Source organism: Aulonocara sp. 'chitande type north' Nkhata Bay, linkage group LG3, assembly GCF_057382095.1.
Source record: "Aulonocara sp. 'chitande type north' Nkhata Bay isolate Kocher_YH1m ecotype deep benthic linkage group LG3, A_spYH_male_GT1.1, whole genome shotgun sequence".
NCBI classification, from domain to species: Eukaryota; Metazoa; Chordata; class Actinopteri; order Cichliformes; family Cichlidae; genus Aulonocara; species Aulonocara sp. 'chitande type north' Nkhata Bay.
Window position 1 is genome coordinate 8,943,825 of NC_141346.1, and position 26,419 is coordinate 8,970,243.

Genomic DNA, 26,419 nt, shown 5'->3' on the forward strand with positions numbered 1-26,419 from the left:
CGCTCAGGGCACAGAAACTAAGCTGGCTTCAAACACCCTTTATTTTCATAAGAAAACACAGCCAGAGTCACAAATACAAGTTAAAATTCCCCGTATACAATAAGAATAGTGTTTGCAACCCGCTAAAAACCCTGCTGGCAGAAATAACTATACACTATTAAAACAAGGCTAAAACATGTTTTCCATATGCTAAGATTACCCTCCCATAGTCCCATAATCCCACAGTCCAGCCACACATGGGCGAAGGGTCCTTATCTGAAAGAGACAGGAGAGGAACTTCTCTTCCGGTATGGTAAAACTCGCCAGCAGCAGACCAGGGAGGAGGCTCCTTTCGCAGACCTGTCTCCTCCTGACAGCGCGTGGCCGCACAGTCCCGCCCCACTCCACACTTGAACACGGCCTCCCTCGTCTCACCGTCAGATGCAGGCAGAAGGGCATCCCTGCCCTGTTGTGCATTGCGGCCATCGCCACCCACTGTTGCTGTTCCTGCGTTGGGACTGGATCGCCGAACGACTCGCGGCACCCCACAGTCAGGCAGCAGTTCCTTCCACACCCGTGCGGGCTTGCACGCGTTCCTTTTTCTCCTGCCCACCTTTCGTGCGTCACTCCTCTCTTTGTCTCTGCGCTCGCTATCCCCTTTAACAGGTCAACCTGGCGGCTGATAGGCCACCTTGGGGAACGCCCCCACCTCACAGGTGCCTACAATTGTCTGTTTAGTCCAGTGAATTAAAGGAACATGGTACAACATTAACACACATAATATAAATATGAGGATAAAACCATGCCGTATAAATATAAACAAACATGCAATATAAATATCACAATAAAATCATGCAAATAAAATCAACACTATGTACCAATACACAGATTGACAAAGCATAAAAACACAAATTTCCACTGTGTGACACGTACACAACGAAGAAGAATAAAAACGAGGGTGACCTACCAGTCATGACACAAGAGACGCCACCATGCGGCGATACACTGCATTACAACACGCCACTGCTGAGTAAGTGTATTTGTAATGTTTTATCGTAAGTTTAATCAATAAACAAGTTCAGGGCGCTGAGAGTTTAGTTTGGAGATAAGAGGTGTTTGAGCAGTGCAGCTCCCTCAGATAATACATATGCCAATGAAAGTTAGTGATGTGCGATACCACTGATTTCCTTTCCTATCCGATACCAAGTACTTTATACAAAAAATCGTATTTTATTTATTGTATCTCAAATTATAGCATCATAATGATTACAGGACATCAGATTACTTGTTCTTATCACTTAATAATGCAGAGTTCATCATATAGAAATAAAAAAAACTAGAGAGACGCGATTCGTCTCAACATACGCGCCTCATATTCTGTGATATGATTTACTTTGAGGTGTTTGACATGTTGCCACAACCAAACATGCCAACCCTCCCGATTTTTCCGGGAGAATCCCGGAGCCACCATTCTCCCGAATTTCCACCTGGACAACAAAATTGAAAAACCATATTGCAGAGTTCATAGCGTGGCTGAGCCAATTCCAGTTTCCAACAATGGCTGCAGCTACTTAGTTTTAATATTACTCTTATTTCTCTTTCTGGGTCGCAAAAAAAAAAAGAACTTTTAACATATTTTCATGTGAGAATGTAGCTGTGTAAACTTCAAATATCTGAGCCGACACATCGTCTTCAAACCCCCGCGGTCTTTCACTACTCGGGTTAAACATGATATATGAGTCACTTTGATAACTTATAAATGTTCTTGTTTGGCTTTTTCAGTGTTTCGTTTGTTCGTGAGTAAATCGGTTTGGCTGAGATTAAAGTTATTAGATTAAAGATTAAATTAAATTTAACTTTATTAATCCCTCGGGTGGATTCCTCCGGGGTTTTCACACAGCTGAATAAACGTCAAACAGAAAACTAATTAAACAGAAGTGTGAGACGGTCGAGAGTTTAAATCAGCGCCCGGTTATATTTTAGATAGCAAGGAGCAGACAGCAGAGTTTCACTCCACCGAGGGAGCTCGTGACGTACTACCCGGCTTTCTTTAGACCCTGAAGGGCGGGTCCTCAGGTGGAAGCAGCCTCTGAATTTGGACACCCCCGCCGGCCAATAATAGGCCGGCCAATAATAACAGTGACATTTAACGTATTTTACCCGATAAATAAACCCTGTAAAATATATTTATCCCCCCAAAACAGCCCTTTTGATTGTCTCCCTAATTCTGAGGTCTCAAGGTTGGGAAAGTATGGCCACAACACCTCACTCTTGGGGCACTTTTTTGCCACATGTATCCAAACCACGTCTCAGCTGTTTGTGGAGGTAAAATATGTCCGCACAATTACGCTCAGCCATTGTTGTGAGCGCGCGCGCCAAGGGGCTGCGAGACATTTATACGGCCGTATTTCGCACATGACTATGAAAGGCGGAAGAGGAAGTAGTTCCTTTGAATGTAGACAATCCGAGTGTTATAGTTTCTTTCCACTGTGTTGCTGTTAATGATAAACTACAAATTAACCCTAAATTACTAAAAATATCGATATTTTAATGTGAGAATCGATTCTAGAACATCAATGATTGGTATCGGAAGAATCGATATTTCAGGATCGATCCGCACATCATGAAAGTAATAACCAGTTAACCTGGAAGACAGGACACTGTTGTTCACGTGAAACCGAAAGTAAACAGTATAGCTGGTGTTACTCCCTCCACTGTCTTTTATCGACGGCTCCAAATGAGATATAAATCCCCAAATATTAAGCGCAACAATGAGAAGTATTTGGATTTAACTGGTTGCTGTTTCTTGCAGGAGATTGAAGATGCTGCTGTTGCTCCTGCTCCTCACGAGCGGTAAGAAACTCTTATATACTTTATGTAAACAATGTTTATCTTGCACTCAGACCGAAGTTTTATCGCACAGGTATATACACGCAGTGTGTGAAATTACCGATGTAATGATGGCTTTATTTGTAAGAGAGCGAGGGGTGGTGTGAGAAAGTCTGGACCGACTTTGTGTTGAAAGTTTGAGCCTGGGAGAGGCTAACTAGCCGTGCTAAGCTAGCTCGGTGACACAGGTCATGGCTGCAGATCTGAGATAAAAGGCTTTATTGACAGGTCCGATAATCCTTTATATCACAACATCATTCTCAGACAGGTGACAGGAACATGCAATGAAGTGGCCATCTATATCTGCTATTGTTACCAAAGTGTGACTGACTGGAATGTTAAAATCGAAAGCTTTTCTTTTTTTTTGTTCAGAACTGTGAGGATTGTTTATTTCCTGTTTAATCTCGCAAACTACCACTGATGCGGTAACCGGAACTGATTCCCTCTGAAAAGTTTGATTTCACCGCAGCGTTTCACTAACTTCCCAGAAAATAAAACTAAGTTGTTTAAGTAAAAATCTTTTTCAAAGAAGCACCGTCAACATGCATAGTTTAGCTGGGCAGGAAGTCAGAAACAGTAACAGTCTAAAACAAAACGACAACAAAAACCCAGTGCAGACTAAACTTCACTTAAAAGTATGTTGGAGAGTCGTGGACACACTTGCAGATTTGTGTCTGGGCTCTGTCAAAAAGTCAGATAATATAATATAGAATACAAATTAATAATTACTGAATTGATTACTGGTGAAAAGAGCAGAAAAGAGAGTTTGATTAACAATTTCATGGGGTTGTTTATGGTCTGCCTCCTGAAGTCAAACATAAACAGACAGTGACAGAAGATACTTGACCACATGAGTTATTTCGGTGTTACATACCAGTGATTTACAGTAAATACTACTTTGACACTGTTCCAAATGACACAGAACAAAAGTAATGCTCATAATAAAGGCTGCTATATAAGAACAGACATAAATAATGAAATCGGGATAAACTTTAAAATCTCTTTAAAGGCATCTTGATGCATTCTTAATCATCCAGGAAAGTAAATCTCCAAAAGTTGATTCTGTTCATCTGGACGTAGCGTTTTGTGGGAGAAACGTTTCGTCATCCAGGTGACTTCTTCAGTCTCAGCTGACTGCAGGTTTCCCCAACCAGTACATTTGCATAATGACTGAAACCAGCCCACTGAGGAACAATGGGCTGGGAGGTCAGTTCCTTAATCTTAATTATGCAAAATCTCATGACCAACAACCACTGACCAAAACCCACTGATCAATGGCCATGAGTACCATTCAGAGTTGGGGAATGGCTGCAATCACAGCATTGTAAGATGGCGAAAGATGTACCCTTAGGCCCCCTCCTTGATTCAGAGATGGTCTTTCCCTTTTCACGTAATTGGCCTCCTTGACTCCACGCTCAAACCAGCGTTCCTCCCTGTCCAGGATGTTACATCCTCATCATTGAAAGAGTGTCCACTGGCCTGTAGGTGTAAACAGACTGCAGAGTCCTGGGCTGACGAGGTAGCTCTTCTGTGTTGTGCCTATACTGTCCTTTTCCAGTATAGGTTTGATTACAGCTTTTACAGTTTTTAGTGGTTCCGGAAACACACCTGACATTAAAGAAAAGTTGACGATCTGTAACAGGTCTGACTCTAAAGTCTTTGAGACCTTTTTGAAAAAACTTGTTGGCAGGACATCTAAACAGCAGGAGGAGGAGTTCAGTTGACCTAAGATGTCCTCCAGGTCTTTGCTGTTAATCGGGTGAAACTGTTTCATGGTGTTTAAACAGTTTTTTGGTGGACACAGTACATATCCTGGATCTGCTGTTGATGTACCAATTGCTTGTCTAATTTTTTGGATTTTTTCTGTGAAGAATTTGACAAAGTCATTGCAGTAGGACCTCCTTGCATTCCTCAGTTGTAAATTATAATTGTGAAGTTTCTCTTTATAGATGTCATAGTGAACTTGGAGGTTTGTTTTTCTCCATCTGCGCTCAGCTTTCCTACACTCTCTTTTTTCATTTTTCACCAGTGTGGAGTTTCTCCATGGAGACTTTTTCCTTCCAGAGATAACCTTCACCTTAATGGGAGCAATAGTGTCCATTACATTTAACATGTTAGCATTGAAGCTATTGACGAGCTCATTGACTGACCCTCTGGACAGGTCAGGTGTTAATGGGAAGACCTGGTTAAAGATCTCACTACTGTGTTCAGTTATACACCGTTTTGTGATCACTGTTGTTGATATATTTATGTGGGCTGAGATTTTACTTTCAAAGAAAACACAGTAATGATCAGACAGGCCCACATCAGACACAGTAACCTTTGAAATGCTCAGGCCCTTGAAGATCAGTAGGTCAAGAGTGTGTCCTCTATTATGTGTGGCCTCTGTTACATGCTGCGTCAGCCCAAAGTTGCCCAGAGTGTTACTCAGGTCTTTAGTCCCTTTGTCCTGAGGGTTGTCCACATGGATGTGAAAATCCATGTGGACATCATCTTATCACTCATTAGCTTATTATTCAAACATGACAAGTGAAATCTCCGCAGCTTAAACATGTGAGAGGTTGATCGCGCAGAGAATCGCTGAGCGTTATGTGAGTGCGTGTGTAAAAGCAGCAGGATTTATATTTTAGTTCTGCTGAGCCAAATAAGAGAGGTCAGGGTGAAGAAGTGACAGCCAAAGAAAAGCTTACCACAAAACGGAAAAGTTATGACAAATCAGACTATAAGGCAAAAAGAAAGTGCAGCTTTATGGTTTCATGGACAAAAGAATTTCTGTGGCTGCAATATGACGAGCTAAATAACATGATGTTCAAATCAAATCACTTTTATTGTCACATCACATGTGGAGTACACTGGTACAGTACATGCGAGTGAAATTCTTGTTCTGCTGGGTGTGTTGTTGGTTTTCCCTTGATTGCTGAGTTGACAAGCGCCTTTGTTACTGGGACCAGTACTTTTAAGAAAGACCCCATTAGAAGGAATGAGGCGCATGAGGAATGCATCATTGCTCAGTCTGTAGTATTTTCCCCAGAACAAACACCAATTGCAAATAACATACTAAAAATAAACCCGAAAAATCTGTTTAGAACAGCTACTATGTTGCAAAGAGTGAACTACCACTGGCACAATTTAACAGTCTTTGCAAACTTCAAAAAGCAAATGTCCCAGATCTTGGTTCCACTTGCCTCTTACCCGTGACTTCAGTGGAAATTTCAAATTCAGGATCTGACACAGACTGATTCATGTCCTACACAGTTCTTACAAGTTCATAGAAATTTCTGTTCAATTAGAACCAAATATTTGAGTTGATGATTGTAATTTTTATACAATGTTGTAATTTGTGTTTCAACAATTTTTTGATTAATGTTTTGTTTCTGTTACAATATTATGCTTTAATGTATAATATTGTAACAGAAACAAAACAGGAAACAAAACATCAATCAAAAAATTGCTCTCTTTTTATCTGAGTTACTGTGGTACGACATTATCTCCTCTTTCATAAAGGATGCACCAGTACCTCCTCTAGTAAATTAGGTAATAAAAGAAAAAAATTAGTATTTAGAGGACTCTGATCATGACTGCAGATACTTCAGGGCAGGGGTCTCAAAACCTAAATGAGCTGTGGGCAAATGCTGGCACTGTCATCTCATGTGAGCACCACTTTAGTGTTCAAGTAGTACAAAACAAACAAACAAATAAGAAAAAACCCATTAATATTTCCAAAAATGTAGTGTTTGTTTTTTAAACTTTCAAATATTGTAGAACAAGACAAAACTGCAAACGTGAACGCATTTTTATTTTCTTCTCACTCTTAACTGAAGCTGCGAGTCCTAGTTCTGCCCTGGTCCTCCTCCATTAGGACATGCCTAGAAAAACCTCAGTTTGGAGGCATCCTTGTAAGATGCATGAACCAGCTCAGCTGCCATCTTTTGATACGGTAGTACTCTAAGCCTAAATCATAATATAAAATGAGTAACAGTAGGGTGGACATTAGGTAAGGCTGCACTTTTTGCAGCGATCTTGTTTAGAAAACTATTTCTGTATCAGTAATATGTTTTCTTTTTGTCTGTTAATAATCATGTGAAACTGCACATGCTTCAGCAGCTGGAGCCCAAACTCCTCTCCTGTCATTAAGGCCACCTGGTGAATAATTCCTCATATCCTGTATCTGATTGGTCTGTGAGAATGTGGTGATTTTAAACTTTAAAGATCAGCAAATATCTGAGCTCACAGTTTTCTCCCTCTCTTTTCACACACGCAGTGTTTCAGATATTTATAAATACATTCTTCTGAATATTAGCTTCCACTAATTAGGCAAAAAGTAAAGTCTGATGAAACTATGTCTCTTTCATTTTACCAACAAACTTATCTGATAAGAGTAGTAGGAGGAGTTCATTCTCTCACACTTTCCATCCTGTTCATCCACTTTTCTGTTAGCCACGCCCCCACAGGTGAACCAGCAAATCACTGCCTCCGTTCTCACAAACGTCTGATCTGTGGCCGGTCGGACTTCATTCCACAGATGTGCTTTAACAAAGTGTGAAGCTGAACTCTGAGCTGTGACAGTGAAGCAGTGTGAGAGTGTCAGTAGATGATCAGCAGAGGAAAGTGAAGCTGCTGTGAGCTGATGTCCTGAAGGGCTTTTAAAGAGTCTCTGAGTTTGACAGGAACTTGAAGATGTTTGTGGTGTTTGTGATCCTCCTGCACGGTAAGTACACCTTCCTCTCTCTGCTCTCATCATCAGCTTTTCTTTCATCTCTCTCTCTTTAATGTGTTGAAGTGCAGCAGGAGGAGATTTCCATCAAACACTGGATTCTGATTCAGATCAAACTAACAATCCAAAGCAGCAACTTTCAAATCTCTGGATTCTTCTTGGTGCCTTTCAGATAAGCTCATGTTACAATCAGCTGTGTGTGTGTGTGTGTTTGCTTCCTGTGTTTTTTGCACTGATCTATGAATGAATCATAGATTCCTGGATACCATCCAAAAACTGAAGAAGTCAGTTGGACGAGTGATGATTCACTTCTGCCACTGAAAACGCTACGTATAGATGAACCGAATCAACTTTTTGGGTTTTCCTTATTCTCTTTAATAGGACTGCATCATCTGTTTTTACTTCAATACCTTTAATAACCTCTCCTTTGTCAGGTATTTTTAATCTGCCTACATCCTTGTAGAAAAGTTAACATAAAGTGTGTATATTGGAAACAATTAGCTTCTCATAAGAAGCATCTGATCCAGACTTTAATACTCTGCCTGAACACAAAATGTGTCTTTGGACAGCAGCAGGAAAACCCAATGGTCCGACAGCCGTTGGTGTTATACTTCTTCACCGTGTGATGAAGACATTTATGTCAGGTCTGAGTGGACCTGAAAGGCTGGTGCCAGAGGCAGGATTTTAGTTTAGTGAGTTTCTGTCAAAAAGTCAAAGTGTTCTGGAAAAAGCAGTTCTCTGAAAAAGTTCATTAGGAAACATTGAAGCTCCATCAGTCTACAAACAGCGAGAGCCTCTATAGTTCTTTCACAGTCCATAGTGGAAAAACTACATTTCTATGTCATATATAGATTCTTAAGAACCACGGGATTCCTCCTTTTATTGATTTACTTTATTAAAATAGGATCACTGTAATTTTCATCTCTTTTGTTCCTTGTTGCTGTCAGAGGATTTAACTCTGCTGAGGTTGCTGCTGAAAAAAGTCAGAGACTGCGACGCCAGCTGCTGTTGTAGTAAAAAATTTGTCTGTGAGCTGTGATACTGATATCTGTTAACTCTGACACAGCTCTAAATCGACAGAAATTCATAATGTTTTAGTTGGATATGCATTTTGTACAATTGTTTGTAGACAAAGGTTTTTGAGATTTTAAACCCCACTCTGCACAGTGGGGACGTGGACGCTGGTATGGTTTGGCTGCCGCTGCTCTCTCTATACTTAGAGCTTGGTATACTTAGACTAGCTTGTTGTATCGTCTGCACCTGTGCCTGTAATGGCTGCATGGTCTGGTGTGTTGTGCTTCATTGTCTTAGCTGTTTGGCCTGTGTTCTCTTGGCCATTTTTACTGTCACTTGTTGGCTAAATCACTGGCATTTACTGTCCACATGATGAGCTTTCTCCAAAGGGTAGCTGGCCGGCCTCTCCCTTAGAGATAGGGTGAGGGGTTTAGCCTTCCAACAGGGGCTCAGAAGGGGGCTGCTGCTCCTCCATTTCAAAAGGAGACAGTTGAGGTGAACTATGATGCCTTCTGGAGATCTCCTGGTTAAGCTATTCCAGACATGTCCAACTGGGAGGAGGCCCCAGGGTAGACCTAGGACATGGTGGAGAGATTATATCTCTCAGCTGGCCTGGGAACGCCTTGGTGTTCCCTAAAAAGGCTGGAGAAAGAAATGGATAGATACTATAATTATAAAAGGATTATAATGCTCAACCTTTCCAAAAGAAATATGAAACATTGTCTTGCAACAAAAAAACATTCAAGAAAGAAGACAGAAAGTGAGGCTTGGACTCTATGGATAATGGTGACGTATGTTTTTGACACTGAAAAAATAAAACACTGCTAATATCCTTATTCAAAAATCTTTCTCTCACTTTCGCAACCCTTGGCTGTGCGCTACGTCCGTTTTTTTTCCTCCTTCTCCATGACTTGGCGTGGTACTGAAATAGAGAGACACGAGCCTTCGCTGACACGGCCCCATAGACCCACCCATCTCCTGTAGCTCAAGACTGAAGCTCAAGTTTTTATAATTTTCACTCTTTAACAATTAATTTTCTAACAAAAGAGTTTTAATCAATTTAAAAAAAACTTAGTTATCCTTCATCCTTCAGCTGTCTCAGCCTCTTCAGCTTCCAGAGAGAAACATGTATAATGCATGTTTTTGCCAATCCAATCAGTCCATTTTTGTAAGTTTAGCTTGTGTTATCTTGCCCTGCTCAGTATCTGAGAGAATGTTTTGGAGGAATAGTGTTTCTCTTCACTGCTGCACAGAACTGATGATATTCTGATTCACGGTGCACTGAGGTTATTCAGGGTGCAGCCTGTTCACTCATTTTAAAATGTAAATAACAAAGAGTTCTGTTGGGGGAAAACTCTGTAAAAAACCCAGGAGAAATAAAGACACAATGAGACAAAGTTACTTTCTTTATCAAACGTGTACACGGGTGAGCTGCTAAGAACAACTCACACCATGCACAGTGGCTTGGTAATTTTTATAGGCACAGAGCACAGAGACAGTGAGAACAGGATAACAAATAATAAACAGATAAAATAAAACAACTCCATATATGGTGCTAGTCTCGTCAGCAGAGAGCTAGGGAAGATAAAACAATCTAAAACAATATGTCCCAGAAACAAGATGTGTTTGCTGGGAAAGTCTAAAAAGATAATTCTAAACTAATCTAACCATAGGCAGAGGGCAGACAAAAGGCATCTTTGTACATTTAAAAGAAGGTAAAGAAACATAGAATCATTTTTCCTGTAACATTCCCTCCTGTTTTAACTTATTTTAAATGTATACAACAATTGTCTGTGAAGGTTATTTATTAAGTATCTTTAGCAATTTTTTAATTTTCAAAATGTCAGCATAGCAGAAATGGAAGTCATTTGGTCTAAAGAATAAAACAAAAGAAAATAATAAAAAGAAAAACATAGTAAATGAAAATCATAGTAAATGAAATAACAAGTGGAATAGACAAGAAAAAATAATAAAACTAAAACTACAAAAAATAAAAGGATGAAAACTAAAATGAAAACTTTGTATTTAAAAATGATGAAAACCTAATATGTAAAATGAAAACTTCAAAAAATACAAGGATGAAAACCTTATATTTAAAATGATGCAAACCTTAAATTGAAAACTTTATATGTAAAATGATGAAAACTTCATATTTAAATGAAAACTTAAAAAATAAAAGGATGAGAACTTCAAAAAATAAAAGGATGAAAACTTTATATTTAAAATGAAAAACTTTATGTTTAAAACTGAAAACTTCAAAAAATAAAGGATGAAAACCTGCATAACCTACTAATGTTTTAATCAGTGCATGATCACTTGAAAAAGGCAGAAGTCATTTTTAATCACCACGTCATTCATTAGCAGTTATTACAAGTTCTCCTCTAACAGAATTGCAACGGGATGTTGTTCTTCTTCAGGCACGGCAACATAAGCAGTCATTGTAGTTGTTATCATCTGTGAAATCATTACTCTTAGGCATGGCAACACACACAACACTAATATGAGCAGTGCTATCATGATGAGACCTAGAAGGAAAAATGACTTTGCTACAGCAGCCAGCCATGAACCGCTGAACAGCCAGTCCAGCCAGCTTTGTGCTGTAGCTGCTCCAGGTGTGTGGTCAGTGACATATTTTTGCAGAGCGGTCAAATTCTGCAAAGCTTCATAAATGTCTCCTCCAGTTTCGTATCCATCAGGGATAAAAGTGCAATATGTCTCCCCGATCAGCTTGCAAACTCCTCCTTGTGATGCTGTTAGCAGGTCTAGTGTCAGTGTGTTCTTCAACACCATCGTTCTGATGGCCTTCTGTTCTCCTGCTAAGGCCGTTCCCAGGGCCTTAGTTAAGTTGATGTGTCGTAGCAGAGCATATCGGTTGATTTCCACGTGATCCCGCACCTCGGCAACTCCAATGCCGGGGATCAAGCTCTGTAAGAATTTCACTCCTCCTCAGATGCGAAACTCTGGTTCCTTTACTGCTTGGTGCCGTCCGTGCACATCCTGTCTGGTAATGAGTCTTTGTTTGTAGTATCATTCGGTAGCTGTAGTTGGAGCGACAGTTGAGGCTCATCAGTGTCGCGTTACTGGCACAGGTTTCGTTGAGTGAACAGTCCATACACTTCCTCTCGTTCCTCGGTGGGCAGAAAGTGTATATGTATTTGCATAGCAGTCAGTTTTATTATTCAAGTAAGCTGTAGTGTTCATAAACTGCCACCAGAAATTAGTGGCATAGCCATGGGGAAACTTGGTGTACTTTCCTTTGTCATACAGTGTCTGCCTTTTCTCCATATAACGTGACTTGTTGTCCCTCACGGAAGCAAAGATGAGGAGCCCGGCCATGGTCAGGGCCGCTGCAGTTATTAAGAGCCACCACCTCATGACGACGGGACACACCCTCCTGTCGCGAGTAGACCCCCCGGCCAGGAAAGCTGACCCCTCCACCGGGCGAGATCACAACAAGTGGGCAAGCCTGCCGTCAGCTGTGTTTAGATGGCTTCACTTACTGGCTCTGATGGATGCAAGATGGTCATTCCGCTATTTTGCAAGCTCCAGTTTTTCCTTTGGAGCACTTTGATCAGAACCCAGTCACCGGGCTGTGATCTGCAAGACACTTGATAGGCATCATTACATTCTTCGTCATTTACAATCATCTCTTTATTTTCCTACAACTTAGACATACATTTTGCTACTGAAATTGTATCTGCCTTTTTCACTGGGTAGATTTCTGGCCACTTTGAGAATACATCTATAACCACTAGGGTGTATTTTTACCCTTGGCATTCATTTAGCTCAATAAAGTCCATATGGATTGTGTGGTCTCAGGTTTCCCTGAGCATTATATTTTTGACACGTCATGCACGTTCTGACAAATTGTTTTGCTGAGGTTTCAAAATTTACAGTGTAGAATTTACAGTGTAGAATTTACAGTGTAGAAATGAGGGTTGACAATACTGGTCAGTCCCCCCGTTGACAAATGCGTACAGCCATGAGTCACTAATGCCGCCATTTTGTGGAGGAATTTTGGCAACACTAGCTTGCCATAACACATCATTAAGTCGTTTGTCAGAACTGCACCGTGTTTTAGCCATTTTGAAAGGGGCAGTTAATTGTTGTACAGTTGTGTGGCCTGAAGCTGACTTTACAACTAATTTGTCCTTCGAAAACTGTCAGTTTAAGTGGCTGCCTCAAAACTGTTTTGCATTATTTCTCTGTGGCTTACTCCTACAATCTCGTGTGAAATGACCTTCCTCTCCACGGTTCTAGCAGGCGTTGTCTCTATGTTATCTGCTGTTTCTGCGTGGCTGTCTGCAGTCTTGGTGTTTGTGACTTTGCTCGCCTCTCTGTTCCTGATAGCCACCTGCGAATTAGTGTTTTAGTCTGTTGTCAACACGTCAGCCTAGGCATTTTTCAATCATATGCCTAATCACTATGTGTCATTGTGACTCTCAAGTATTGTCACAAGTTCGTTTAAAATGGTTTCCAAAACCAACAAAATAATCAAACAAAAACAAAAAACATAAACGTGTCAGGACACAAAAGAAAAAGAAAAATGCTGCCACCCGAACAAGGCAGAAGTCTGCATATGTTGGCTTAAAATAGCATGCAGCTTGTAACATGGTAGACTAATGTGCCTGTGTTAATTCAGCTCCATATTATTGTGTGAAGTTGCACTGGGTTGGGAGTGGTTTTGTGGTTGTCACATTTTTGGTGAGCCAATGGCTGGAATGGGGTTGGACTAATTAGAGGCAGGTGTACTTGATTGCACTGATACACTGGTCTACATATAGCCCACACTACAAACACTGCTGTGTTGTTTTGTCTCTCTGTGCAGTCCAGGGCCTATTATATGCCACAGCCTAAAGGCAGCAGAGTTCCAGAGGCTTGAGTGACCATTGACTATATGCTTGCAGGGTGGTGGGTCTCCAAGGACAACTTCTAACCCTGTTAAAGGCAACATGTGGAGTGCAACTTGGCTGTGTGGCATAGCTGGCTCTGGCCTTGGGACTGTGTGTTTTCATACAATTCTTAACGGTTGGTCAGACCTAGAGTCTTTCTTTGGGCAGAATAGCAGCTTCTGCTCTAAAAGAAACAAATAAATAAAAAGAAAAGAAAATGTGGAACATGTTCATCAGCTTAGCAGTGTCTACATATTTAATTCAGCTTCTCAATCCTGTAGTTTTAGCTGTTGTCTACAGGGTTTTGCTTATTGGTTGTTATTATAGGTGTGCTCTATATCTCAGCAATGTGTCATTCTAGGATGATAAGTTTCAAGCTGGTCAAGTGCCTCTATGCACTTCATTAGTTTAGTTATTCTCTGTATTGTCTTCATCTCACATGTCATTACACTGAGTTTCAGCAAACCTTAAGCTTGATGCAGACTACTGCTTAACAATTATCCACCTCACATCATAACCGATTAAGGTGCCTCTTCATATTAATATTATGTCATTGTTCATATTATACCCTTTGTCTTATATGACAGCAATAGCATATTATAATATTTTATCAGTGTGTACCACTATACTACTACTGAGCCAATTTGATAGTTAGGATCATCTTATTCAGCAAACAGATAATTTAGAATTCATCCAATCTGCGGTCACATTTGTTCTCTCTGTTGCATGGCGGACCAGGCAGTTCTATTATAATATATTATTTATATTTTATTTTGTATCCATCAAGGGCTTCAGATGACCTGCAGAATCATCCTTTTCCCAGGGTGGAGACAGTTACCTTTTCACACACTGTCCTTGGCTGAACAATGACACAGCCTTAATATACCTTATTTATTTTATTAAAATATTTTCGTGTGAATTATTTGCTTTATATTCATTTTATACATGCTGGGCATGGTCATCATGCCAACTGTGTTTCATTGTTAATATCACTTTACAGGTTGTTATCCTTGCTATTATTAATTTCAAATACTCTAAAGATAATTTCTACTGTAACTTTCCCTTTGTTCATCTTTATTTCGTACTTTTTATATTTATATCTACTCAGTGTGGTCTGTTTTCAACCCTTTTAAACTACTTCAAACTACTTTGATCTCTAGTTTTCACTTAATAAGGGATTATTAAATTCTTCCTGATATGGGTGGTGCTGCAGATGCGGCTGCAGGAATGAGTGATGGCTTTCTAAAAGGGTTGTGGGAACTGCACAGTGTCTCGTCTTCTGGTTTTACTAAACTGGCAGTTGAGTTCTGTTCTTCTGACTGTTTATATTTTGTTTTCTTAAATCTCTCAGTTTACAGACACTGTTTTTGTCCGGCGTCTGGACTTTTCTTTTCTCACCACTGCTCGTCAGCAGGAGTGAGTTTTAATTTCACTTGCTTGATTACCCATCTTATTTATGTATTTACTTATTTTTGTTTAAGTAATATATACACGATACAGCTGCTATCACCTTCGCTGGTATTAGAGACGAGAGTGGTTGCTCACACGCCCTTCTACTTTCAGACTATTTCCAAAAGCGGTGTGAACTTTACGAGACGGAACTCGACCGTTCTCTCAACTCACCAGCACGTCAGTGAATAGCAGTAAAAGAAAAACACAGTAGGAGCAGCTCAGTCTCTTATTGGACCGTGAAAATTCAGCTTGCTCCGTTAATTAAAACAATACACACACACACATTCACATTCACACCTATTCGCGCGATCGGAACCCTTATCATAAGGGGAGCTGCCAGTCTTTCTGTAGACGAGCTACTTATTCCCTAGACCCTGTCTAGACCCAGCTGGGGGAGCTACCCAGAGCTCCAAACCTAACCCACAAGAGTGGGGAGCTTCCAGTCGACGAGCTCCAAGCTACCAGCCGACGAGCTACTTTAAACCCACAGAAGTGGGGAGCTTCCAGTCGCGACAAGCTACTTTCGCTATTTTAAATTCCCTGAATTTAAAATACGTTTTTACGCAAGATTGTGTCAGTGTGTCTGTATCTACCTGGTCAGTGTCGCCGGGTCTGGTCCACCTCGATCGGGCCCCACCACCGTGGGTCGCTTTCTAAGAACGTTGGCCAAGACTCGAATTTAACGCCCTTGGTCTTTGACCACACACCTAGTGTGTGGGCTGTCGACAGACGAACAACGTGGACTGGTCACGGAGATGGGACACGATGGAGGCGCTCCGGCTCCGAAGGACCAAGAAATGTTGGGGGAAAACTCTGTAAAAAACCCAGGAGAAATAAAGACACAATGAGACAAAGTTACTTTCTTTATCAAACGTGTACACGGGTGAGCTGCTAAGAACAACTCACACCATGCACAGTGGCTTGGTAATTTTTATAGGCACAGAGCACAGAGACAGTGAGAACAGGATAACAAATAATAAACAGATAAAATAAAACAACTCCATATATGGTGCTAGTCTCGTCAGCAGAGAGCTAGGGAAGATAAAACAATCTAAAACAATATGTCCCAGAAACAAGATGTGTTTGCTGGGAAAGTCTAAAAAGATAATTCTAAACTAATCTAACCATAGGCAGAGGGCAGACAAAAGGCATCTTTGTACATTTAAAAGAAGGTAAAGAAACATAGAATCATTTTTCCTGTAACAAGTTCGTTCCTTGAATTTATGTTTCTGATTACATTTAGTGTTTCTTGTTTTTTAGTAAATTTGGGTTCTTTCTGTTTGTGCTCAGTTTCCCAGTATACCACATTGGCTGTTGTGGTAGAAGTTTATGAGGGGGAAAAATCTGTCCTCCTGCCCTGCCTGTACTCAAGTTTCATACCTGAGGACTCCACAGTTATCTGGACTCTCAATGATCTTGTTCCCAAACCTGTCCACCTACGAGGAAAAGGAGGAGATGATCTTAATGGGCAGATCCAGCAGTACAAAGGGCGCACATCAATGAATCCCTATGCTCTCATCACAAAAGATTTCACCCTTACTCTGAGAAGGCCAACAAAGACTGACTCGGGCAACTACACCTGCTCCATCAGTGCAGGAGAAAGTGAACGGAGACTGAGAAGCATCCAACTGCATATCAAAGGTCAAACCCTAAAACCTGCTGTACTTATTGGTCAGAAGTCAGTGCTGCAGACAAAGGTCACGTAAAGCTGAAGATAACTAAATTGTTCTAAATGTCTTGATGAAACCAGCGCAGTAAGAAACTAGGACTGCTGTGGAAGCCACACCAAAAAGCTGAGCTCAGTCACTCAAAATATGACCTTTTACACATCAGCCAATTTGAAACATTCAGAATTTCCTTTCCTTAGATGTGTCAGAACAAGTGATGTGTTGATAAGCAGGTGATTTAATGCCCATAATATTCATTGTGATCCCTCACCCATTTGTGAGTGTAGCAATATTACATAAATTCCAGTTACAATAGAAAACAAAAAGAGCCAAAGACTGTTTTGGTACATTATTAATGTTTACAGAACAGAATCAAAGATCAGGAATGTGGATACTGAACCAAGCTCCATTTACAATCAGTGTCAGTGCAGCTGATTCTACGGTTGTTTTCTTATCCTCTCAGACCAGCAGGTGGACATGAAGGTGGAGGTAGGCTCACAGTCTGTCATCCTGCCCTGCAAAACAAAACCTAACATACCCGAGGCCATCAGAGTGGAGTGGACTCGCTCTGACCTCGGACTCATGGTGGTCCATGAGTATTCAAATCAAAGTGGCCAACTTATGACTCAGGACGAAGTTTACAGAGACCGAACGAAGATGAATGAAGACCTGCTGAGAACTGGAGACCTCAGTCTGACCCTGAAACAGCCCACAGAGAGAGACACAGGACGATACATCTGCACCATCTACAGGGACAAAGACATCCTCAGATGGAAAGTAGTGCTGCAGGTCAAAGGTCAGTGCTGTACTTACAGGTCAGAGGTCAATGTTGTGGACACAGTACAGAAAACTTTTCGTTTTCCTTTCATCACAGAACAGTTTCCATCCTGGGCCAAAGCTCTCCTGGTTCTCCTGATTCTTCTTGTTATTTCCGCGGTTCTATTATTTCATTTCCGGCACTATTTCATGTCAGGTGAGTGTCTCCTACTACACTACCCATAATGCCGATGGTCAGCAGGTGTCCTCTGGTGGCTCCTTGACTGCGGCTCACACAAACTTGTTCCAGAAGCTGAAAGAGTTGAGAGTTACAAACAGCTGATACAGAGAGCTGAAGAGAAACTTCCAGGTTTGTTCCAGAAGTCAGAAAACCTCCTTCAGACTCAGTCATTGATCAGTGAAACAGCTCCACAACATGACTTTACTAAACAGTGTGTGTGCTTCACTGCATTGATCTGACACAGAGGCTGCATGTGGACAAGCTGTTCTTCTTCTGTGGTGGTAAACAGCAGGCTGACATGGAAACATGTGCTGACAGTAAATGTTGCAGCAGCTTCAGTAAATGTTCCTCCTTGAGTTGTGCTCAGTCATGTGGTGGAGAGCTTCAGATGTTCAGACACATGAGATCTTCATGGTTTCTGTGCTGATGTGTGTGAGACATGGCCGACTGTGGAGGCTCAGTCTGTCTGTTCTTCTTCATCCAACATGTCTGCAGCACTTTACAGGACGCTGCAGACTAGTTACCAAAGAACGAGTCAGGAACACATCAGGAACAAACTGAGACACAATCTGACTGAGACTAGAAGACAAGGAGGGACAGGGAGGTCATGTGACCACCACAGCTGCTGCTGACGTCATTATGTTGTGCTTTGTTGTTTTCTCAGTTTACATGGTGGAGGTGGATTCAGGGGAGGAGTCTGTCCGGCTGCCCTGCAAAGCTATAGTCAGATTCCTTAAAGACACTAGAGTGGAGTGGACAAACAGAGACAACAGGAAGATCCACATATATCAGAATGGCTCTGATCAGCCTGGAGAACAGGACGAGTTTTACAGAGAACGAACGAAGATGAAGACAAACTTGCTGAAAACTGGAGACCTCAGTCTGACTCTTGAATATCCCACAGATGAAGACACAAACACCTACACCTGCTGCGTCTACAGTATGAAGGGAGACATCTTGTTAACAAAAACTGTGAAACTCAGTGTCAGAGGTCAGTGCTGTTGTCATAGGGCAGAACGTAGTTCATTTTTATTTGTATTTCATATGATATACATTTATGAGATTTTTAAGACTAATTTTCCTCAAATATTTTAACCTTCAACTCAATACAGTTCCTCAGTGATTTAGAAAGGCAGAGTTTATTGATTAGCAGCAAGTTGGTTGAAATTTACCAGCATAAAGCTAATGGAGCATTTCTTAGAACATGTAGAAAATGAGACAACCCATATGGAAAAGATATATATATAAATCTTATAAAGTTTGTATCTGTCTTGTGTGAAACTTGTATGAAACGCATATAAGAGTGAAAACAGATATATAATTTTTCAAGGGATCTTATAATGAAACTTGTATGTTTTGGATACTTACTAAAACAATGTATTAAAGTAATGAGAAAGTGGCCACTTTCATGAGTAAATCATGTAAGCCTTATATGATTTACTCATGAAAGTGGCCACTTTTATGAGTAATCACATATAAGTTCTTACTATTTCTTTTCCATATGGGACAGTTTGTAAAAGTTTTTCAGCAAATTTGAAAAAGGATGATTAACATTATCTCATGGATTAGTAAATGACACACATATATGTATACACACACACACACACACACACACACACACACACACACACACACACACACATATAGATAGATAGATATATCTATATATGTAGAACAACGTCTCTCTGAGATATTTATTTACGTACGGATACAAGAACTATTTCACACCACCTGTAAGAATATAATGCAAAATATCTGTCTGGCAGAGAATCATCTGCACTTACATTTTTGCTGGAGTATGAAATGTTTTATTTAAATACTATTATTACTAATAATAAACATGCATAGCCAATTGATCTGTATCTGGAGCAGAAAGCCTAGCTAACAAAGAAAGTTGATGATCACTTTGTTAATAAACATGATCTCTGACTGGGGTCAGGTAACACAATTAAAGCCTGGATATCCTGAATTTGCTTCCCAAGATGCCCCCAGGTAACTAGTTGTTTCCTGCAGTGAGCTACTTGATTCTCTTTCAAAGAACAACAACAAAGCTTGTCTCTGGACATGTGACAGTGATGTTGAGGTCTTTAAGAAACAGACAGCTGTGACGCTGATTGGAAAAACAACAAAGGCAATATTGTCTCTGTTCAGTGGCATAATCTGACTGATTAGTAAAATGTGTTTTGACTTGAAATATTTCACTTCAACTACTAAATGTAAATCATGCTCAGTGTTGCTGCTTTTTTCTGTATAGCTCATATTTTTGGTGTCCTCTCAGTTTACACAGTAGAGGTGGTTTCAGGGGTGGAGACTGTCCTGTTACCCTGCAAAACCAGGACTAACCTGCCTGAAGATGCTAGAGTGGAGTGGATGGACAGTGACTATGAGAAGGTCCATGTTTATCAGAATGGCTTTGACCAGCTGGAAGAACAAGACCAAGATTATAAAGATCGAACACAGATGAATAAAGAACTGCTGAGAACTGGAGACCTCAGTCTGACCCTGAAGTACCCCACAGACTGGGACACTGACATCTACACCTGCACCATCTACAGCAGGGAGGGAAACATCCTGAAAAAGAAACAAGTGAAGCTGAAAGTCAGAGGTCAGTGCTGTAGATCAAGCTCAGGGATCAAAGCAAAGTTAGTTTTCATTTGTACGTAGTTGTGGTAGCGGGTCTTGCCACTGTCGATGCTTTTCAGTAAGGATAAGAGTCAAGTTGTGGTTTGCACACACTATAAATACTTCTAATTGTATATTTAACGTGCCTGGCTGTGGAGTGCCGACTGCTCACAAGCTCATGCGGATGTCTGCTGTGCAGTTTCCTGTATAAGAGGAAAAAGGTTAATGAGCTATGGAAGACAGGTCCTTCAGTTTTACAGGCACTGTTTCCACACCACTCTACAGCTGTGCAGTTAAAGCACGCCCCAACAGCCACATACCCCAGGGTGAGCTAGAAATATGTTACAAGGATCCCAAACTCATCTGCCATTTTCTGGGCTTAAGAGAGAAACAGACTCCACTTGTTTGTGAGGTTACAGTTTTGTAAAAAGAACCTTGTGTCACATTATATAAGAAGAAAGCTCATTTTCTGCTTTGTTGTGCTGTCAGGTATCAAGGTGAACGGGGTTTCAGACAGCGAGTCTGTCCAACTGCCCTTCACAACCACAGAAAATCTGCCTGAAGATGTAAAAGCAGAGTGGATAGACAGAGAGAACAGGAAGGTCCACGTGTATAAGAACGGTTCTGACCAGCTTGAAGAACAGGACAAGGTTTACAGAGGCCGAACAGAGGTGAATAAAGACCTGCTGAAAACTGGAGACCTCAGTCTGACCCTGAAATACCCCACAGACTGGGACACAAAGACGTACACCTGCACCGTCTACAAGGAGGGAAACATCCTGATGAAGAAACAAGTGGAGCTGAAAGTCCAAGGTCAGCGTGTGCTTGAAATCTGAACGCCATTTTTGACATTGATTTCTGCATCCATTTTCTTTTGCCTAATTAGTTCAGAGCAGAGGTAGGTGGGTGCCTGTAGCTTACCCCAGCTACCATGGGGCAGGAGGTGGATACACCAAGGATAGATCGCCAATGTGTTGCAGATCACAATCTGTTGTTAACACAGAGAGACAGACAACCATTCACATTCACATTTATGGGCAATTTAGAAGCTAACCAAACAATAATATCTTTGACCTGTGGGAGGAAGCCAGAGTACAGACAGTACAGACAGAACCCACGCAGACAGAAAAAAAAATGCAAAATCTTCACAGACAGACCCCAGCCAGGCGGTGGAGTCAAACTCAGGCAACAGTGCTAACCTTCTCGCCATTACCCACTTAATTTCTCAAATCATTTAAGCATATTAAAGGTGGTGCTTGATTCTTATATCACATTAGTGATGGTACGTCTGTCTGTGGTGTGGATCCAAACAGAAAAATAACTGTTAATAAACTTCTCAGTGGGCAGTGGCCTCGGGGACTGTCTGGAAGTGGGAAGCAGCCCAGCCAATGATTCAGTTTGCTTTGAGGAAACAGTCCATCTGATGTTATCAGATCATCAACTTTGAAGGAATTCATTTGATTTGACTGAATTCAATTTTCAGTGATGCTGTTTGACCTTGAATCTTTTTTAGAAATACAAATGTTTCATTTTATATCTATGACAAAAAGACCCAGACAAAAGCTCCACACTGACAGGAGAAATTGCTGTAAAGTAGGAAATGGACAAAAATAGCACCATCAGTCTCTGATCATCTCTAACATTTTGAACTTGTTTTCACTTTCTAGATATCTGTCATGTTACCTTCTACTCTCATATGCTTCTGTCCCTCAGTTTTCTCTACAACACTGAAAAGCCAGCTGCTGTCTGAACAGCTCATGTTGTCTTTGTTGTTGTCTCAGTCTGTCAGGTGGAGGAGGAGGAGGGGGTGGAGTCTGTCAAGCTGCCCTTCAGAACAACAGAAAACCTGCCCGAAGATGCCAAAGTGCAGTGGAAGGTCAGTGGTGATAGGATGGTCCATGTGTTTAAGAACGGCTCTGACCAGCCTGAAGAGCAGGACCAGTTTTACAGAGACCGAACGAAGATGAATGAAGACCTGCTGAGAACTGGAGACCTCAGTCTGACCCTGAAACAGCCCACAGAGAGAGACAGTGGAGAATACAGATGTAAAGTCTACGGGAAGATCAATAGATACAAAAAAGTACTGCTCAAAGTCAAAATCACAGGTTGTTGTTTTTTCCTTTGATTCTTTGTATGTATGTGTTGTTGTTGTTGTTTTTTTTTAACTAGAATTCCTAAAATATGTTTGATATACACATGTGTGATAGAAAACATTTTAAACTTGACATGAAGACATTTGGATCAGGAATAAGTTGGCTTGTTTTTATATTTATTTACGTGTGTGTGTGCGTGTGTGTGCGCGTGTGTGTGTGTGCGTGTGTGTGTGCGTGTGCGTGTGTGTGTGTGTGGATAGATAGATAGAGATCAATTTGGCTCAAAGTAATTAATATGGTGTGCATTTATAGTTCATTTCAGGTGTTTTCAGTTACTTAAAACAATTAAAAGAGAAAGGAGTTAAAATAAGCAATTTGTAAGATTTAAAGTAATTGAAAGTTTATTCTTGCTAAGTGGAGGCTCGACAATTTATTACTGCTTCATTCCTAAAGCTTAGAGTCTAAAGACCATTTATTTATTAATTTATTGAAAAAAGCTAGTACAGCAAGCCATAAAATAAACGATAAAAACCCCAACAAAAAACAGAGCCATTCATAACTCTGCACCATCTATGTTCAGAGATTGAGGCTCAAATCGGCTCAAAGTGTCCCATTTTCACTGATTGTTTCCCGACGACATGCTTCACGTGTGATATGGATCCTCTGCTGAAGGAATCTGCTTTCTATCCACAACCTGTTGATCCGTATCTGACTAACAGCAGCGCAGGAAGCCCTGCAGTTACAGAGAAACTGTCTGAGTCCCATCCAGTCAATGCTGCTCAGTGTTGCTGCTGCTGGCTGTTCAGCTCATTTTCTTCTTTGTTCTATTCTCAGTCCCCAAAGTGGAGGTGGATTCAGGCATTGAGTCTGTTCAACTGCCCGTTGAAATCAAAGCTCACCTGCCCAAAGACGTTAAAGTGGAGTGGAAAGATGGTTCATACAGAAAGATCCACATATATCAGAACGGCTCTGATCAGTTTGAAGAACAGGACAAGGTTTACAGAGACCGAACAGAGATTAATGAAGACCTGCTGAACACTGGAGACCTCAGTCTGACCTTGAAATACCCTACAGACTGGGACACAAACACCTACACCTGCATCCTCCTCAGCAGGGAGGGAAAGATTCTGCTGAAGAGAAAGGTGGAGCTGAAGGTCAGAGGTCAGTGCAGCCTCGTGTAAGCATGTATGCAAAATCTAAGGTCCATTTTTGGCATTGATTTCTTACAATATGAGCCTAACTGTGACAAACAGCTGTTGTCAGTACTTCGCAGGGACTTGTTTCCATACAGAAGAATATCTGATGAAGTAGAACTTAAAAATACCAACACACATGATCACTGCAAAAGTATATTAAATGAAATCCAGATACTTATAAGCTGTGAACAGTGGTTTATTCTATTATTCTTGAACAAAATACAGAGTACTGGACCAACACTGAAGTCCAGGCTTTGTTAGCTGAGATTTAATTAGACTATTACCACCAGCATCTGCAGCCATTATAATTGGGAGCCAAGAACACTGTGAAGGCCCTCTTGTATCTGCTCCATTTATTATTTTATGCCTTTTTGCGGTCCTTAACATGCTTCAAAAATACATGAAATTTTGCACATGCTTCAGGCCTGGTTGACATATTTTATTGATTTCATACATGGGCATTTCAAGATGGCTCTAGAACACCACCTATACAGGATGTGATGAATTCCTACAGAGACACACTTTGAACATTCACACATACACATACATATGCCACCTGTAAGATTTCAACAATAACAACAACAACAACAAAAATCAGCCCAGGCACTAGGAGGTGATGCATCCATATGTTGTCTGCCATGGAGCCCAGACCTACAACTCCATCCAGTCTTTCCTGCACCCCTGTGATAGTCCTAGTTCACAATGGTGCCTGCATTTTTATTTCATCTGAAATATCTGGCCTCCTTAGTGTGCCTCCCAAATCTTAGCCACTCTCTTTAGATGTTCTTGAATTGACTGGAGTTTAGCCCTCTCAGTGCTCCCAATCTTCAGTTCCTGGATAGGTGGCTCTAAAGTGCTGCCAAAGTCCATTTCTAACTTGACTGAAGTAATTGCTGTCCCACACTGTCTTCCTTCTCTCACCCCAACTGGTTGCAGCAGATGGCCCCACCCCTCCCTGAGCCTGGTTCTGCCGGAGGTTTCTTCCTGTTAAAAGGGAGTTTTTCCTTCCCACTGTCACCAAAGTGCTGCTCATAGGGGGTCATATGATTGTTGGGTTTCTCTCTCTCTACTGTACACTAAAAAAAACCCACTTTAAGGCGATTGTTGTTGTGATTTGGAGCTCTATAAATTGAATTGAATTGTCAGAGGTGGAGTTTGGTAACTAGTCCATATCATGATGGACAGATGGCACGTACACAGGCTGGCCAGACGATGCAATTCTTGGTGACATCTGTACCTTTGGAGGAAAGCTCCAAGTTTGTTCCATCTGTGTCTAAGATCTTGTGAATTATTCTTGTGATAGGGTGAATCTCTTCTCTTCATCTTCGTCTGACTCCTGAAATCAATAGTAACAGTACTCTCTGTCTGAGTTTTCTATCTCTAAATCATCAGTTTTCTCCTTCTTTTACTGTCCCAGAAAATCTCCCATTCACTCTCATTCCCACAGATCCACTGTGGTTCTTCTTCTGGCTTCTTCTATCTCTTCTGTTTTGTTCTGAAATCTCATGTTGCTGTAGCCACTTGTACTTTTTCTCTTTTTCTGGGATTCTTTGCACCTCACTGTAGTCTCTGACAACTGGTGAGTGATGGGTTTTTCTCCATTCTACCACTGGCAGCATGTCCACTAAAGATAACGCTCCTGATGATAGAGTGCTAAATTGTGTAACTTCAGTTCGCTGACAGAGCTGAATATAAATGTGGAGCCATAGATGTGGCCTCTACAGATGCTGGTCTGGCTTCAGTCACCTTGAGACTCTGACTTTGTGTTGGATGATGCTGCCTCTTCCTTTTAATCATCGTTTGACACACTGTTGCTATTATCACCAGAAGATCTCTCTTAATTTACATATCAGCTTTCCTTGGACCCCAACGTTTTCTTCCTCCTCCTTTCCATGCGACATGTGCCTTATCATGTTCCTCTTTTGGTCTTTGATGTAGGCACCCAGGCTGTAAACACTTTTATTGCATGTGGCAAAAACAGTTTTAACCCGATTGGTCAAAACGTTGGACGAAGCCTTTAGACGCCATGTCAGCCTCATGTTTCATCTTCTGCACCTTTCCAGCATCTCCCTGTATGGAGACGTCTCTTCTCGCGTCACCATGGCAACCATCGCTTGTCATCCAGTCAGGCTTGTAGAGAGAGAGAAGGGGGAAAGAGAGCATTCCCTAACAGCAGAATTTATAGCCCTGTTTTTCTCTAGGAGAGTCCACCTTAAATCTTTATGCTTTCTGGTGCCATCACCATCCAGGCAGACCATCCACCTCAAATTCCTTCTCCCTGTTCATATCTGTTAGTGTCTAAGTCTAACAGTCTAAATCCAAAACTATTCTACAAAACATATCTCTGTGCAGTAAAGAATGAAACAAATGTGTGATACAATTTGTGAGGTCATTGCAATAAAATACAATAATGGGGCTATGTGAGCCTTAAAGATAAAAATAAACATTATTGTCCTACAGATTTCTCTATAGCTCTGAACCTGCTGTCTGTCTGTCCTGTGTTTGTTGTCCTCTCAGTCTGTCAGGTGGAGGTGAAGGAGGGGGCGGGATCTGTCCAGCTGTCCTTCAAAACAACAGAAAACCTGCCTGAAGATGCCAAAGTGCAGTGGAAGATCAGTGGTGAAAGAATGGTCCACGTGTATGAGAACGGCTCTGACCAGCCTGAAGAACAGCACCAGTTTTACAGAGACCGAACGAAGATGAATGAAGACCTGCTGAGAACTGGAGACCTCAGTCTGACCCTGAAACACCCCACAGAGAGAGACAGTGGAGAATACAGATGTGTAGTCAAAACAGAGGAGATCAAGAGATACAAAACAGTATTCCTCATAGTCAAAGGTTTGTTTGTTTGTTTGTTTGTTTGTTTGTTTGTTTGTTTGTTATTTTCATAGTTCCTGTCTGACT

The 26,419-nt window shown here is 41.1% G+C and overlaps 1 protein-coding gene across 1 annotated transcript in view; it reads left to right on the forward strand.

Moving 5' to 3' along the window:
• The window catches only part of LOC147333815 (uncharacterized), a 61,152-nt gene that overhangs the window by 32,803 nt on the left and 1,930 nt on the right, over positions 1-26,419 (forward strand). The window contains exons 11-17 of the mRNA XM_086270116.1: positions 17,071-17,403; positions 18,269-18,595; positions 19,883-20,209; positions 20,716-21,039; positions 22,008-22,331; positions 23,154-23,480; positions 26,033-26,353. Coding sequence (XP_086126242.1) covers positions 17,071-17,403; positions 18,269-18,595; positions 19,883-20,209; positions 20,716-21,039; positions 22,008-22,331; positions 23,154-23,480; positions 26,033-26,353 — 2,283 coding nt within the window. The remainder of the gene's footprint in view (positions 1-17,070; positions 17,404-18,268; positions 18,596-19,882; positions 20,210-20,715; positions 21,040-22,007; positions 22,332-23,153; positions 23,481-26,032; positions 26,354-26,419) is intronic.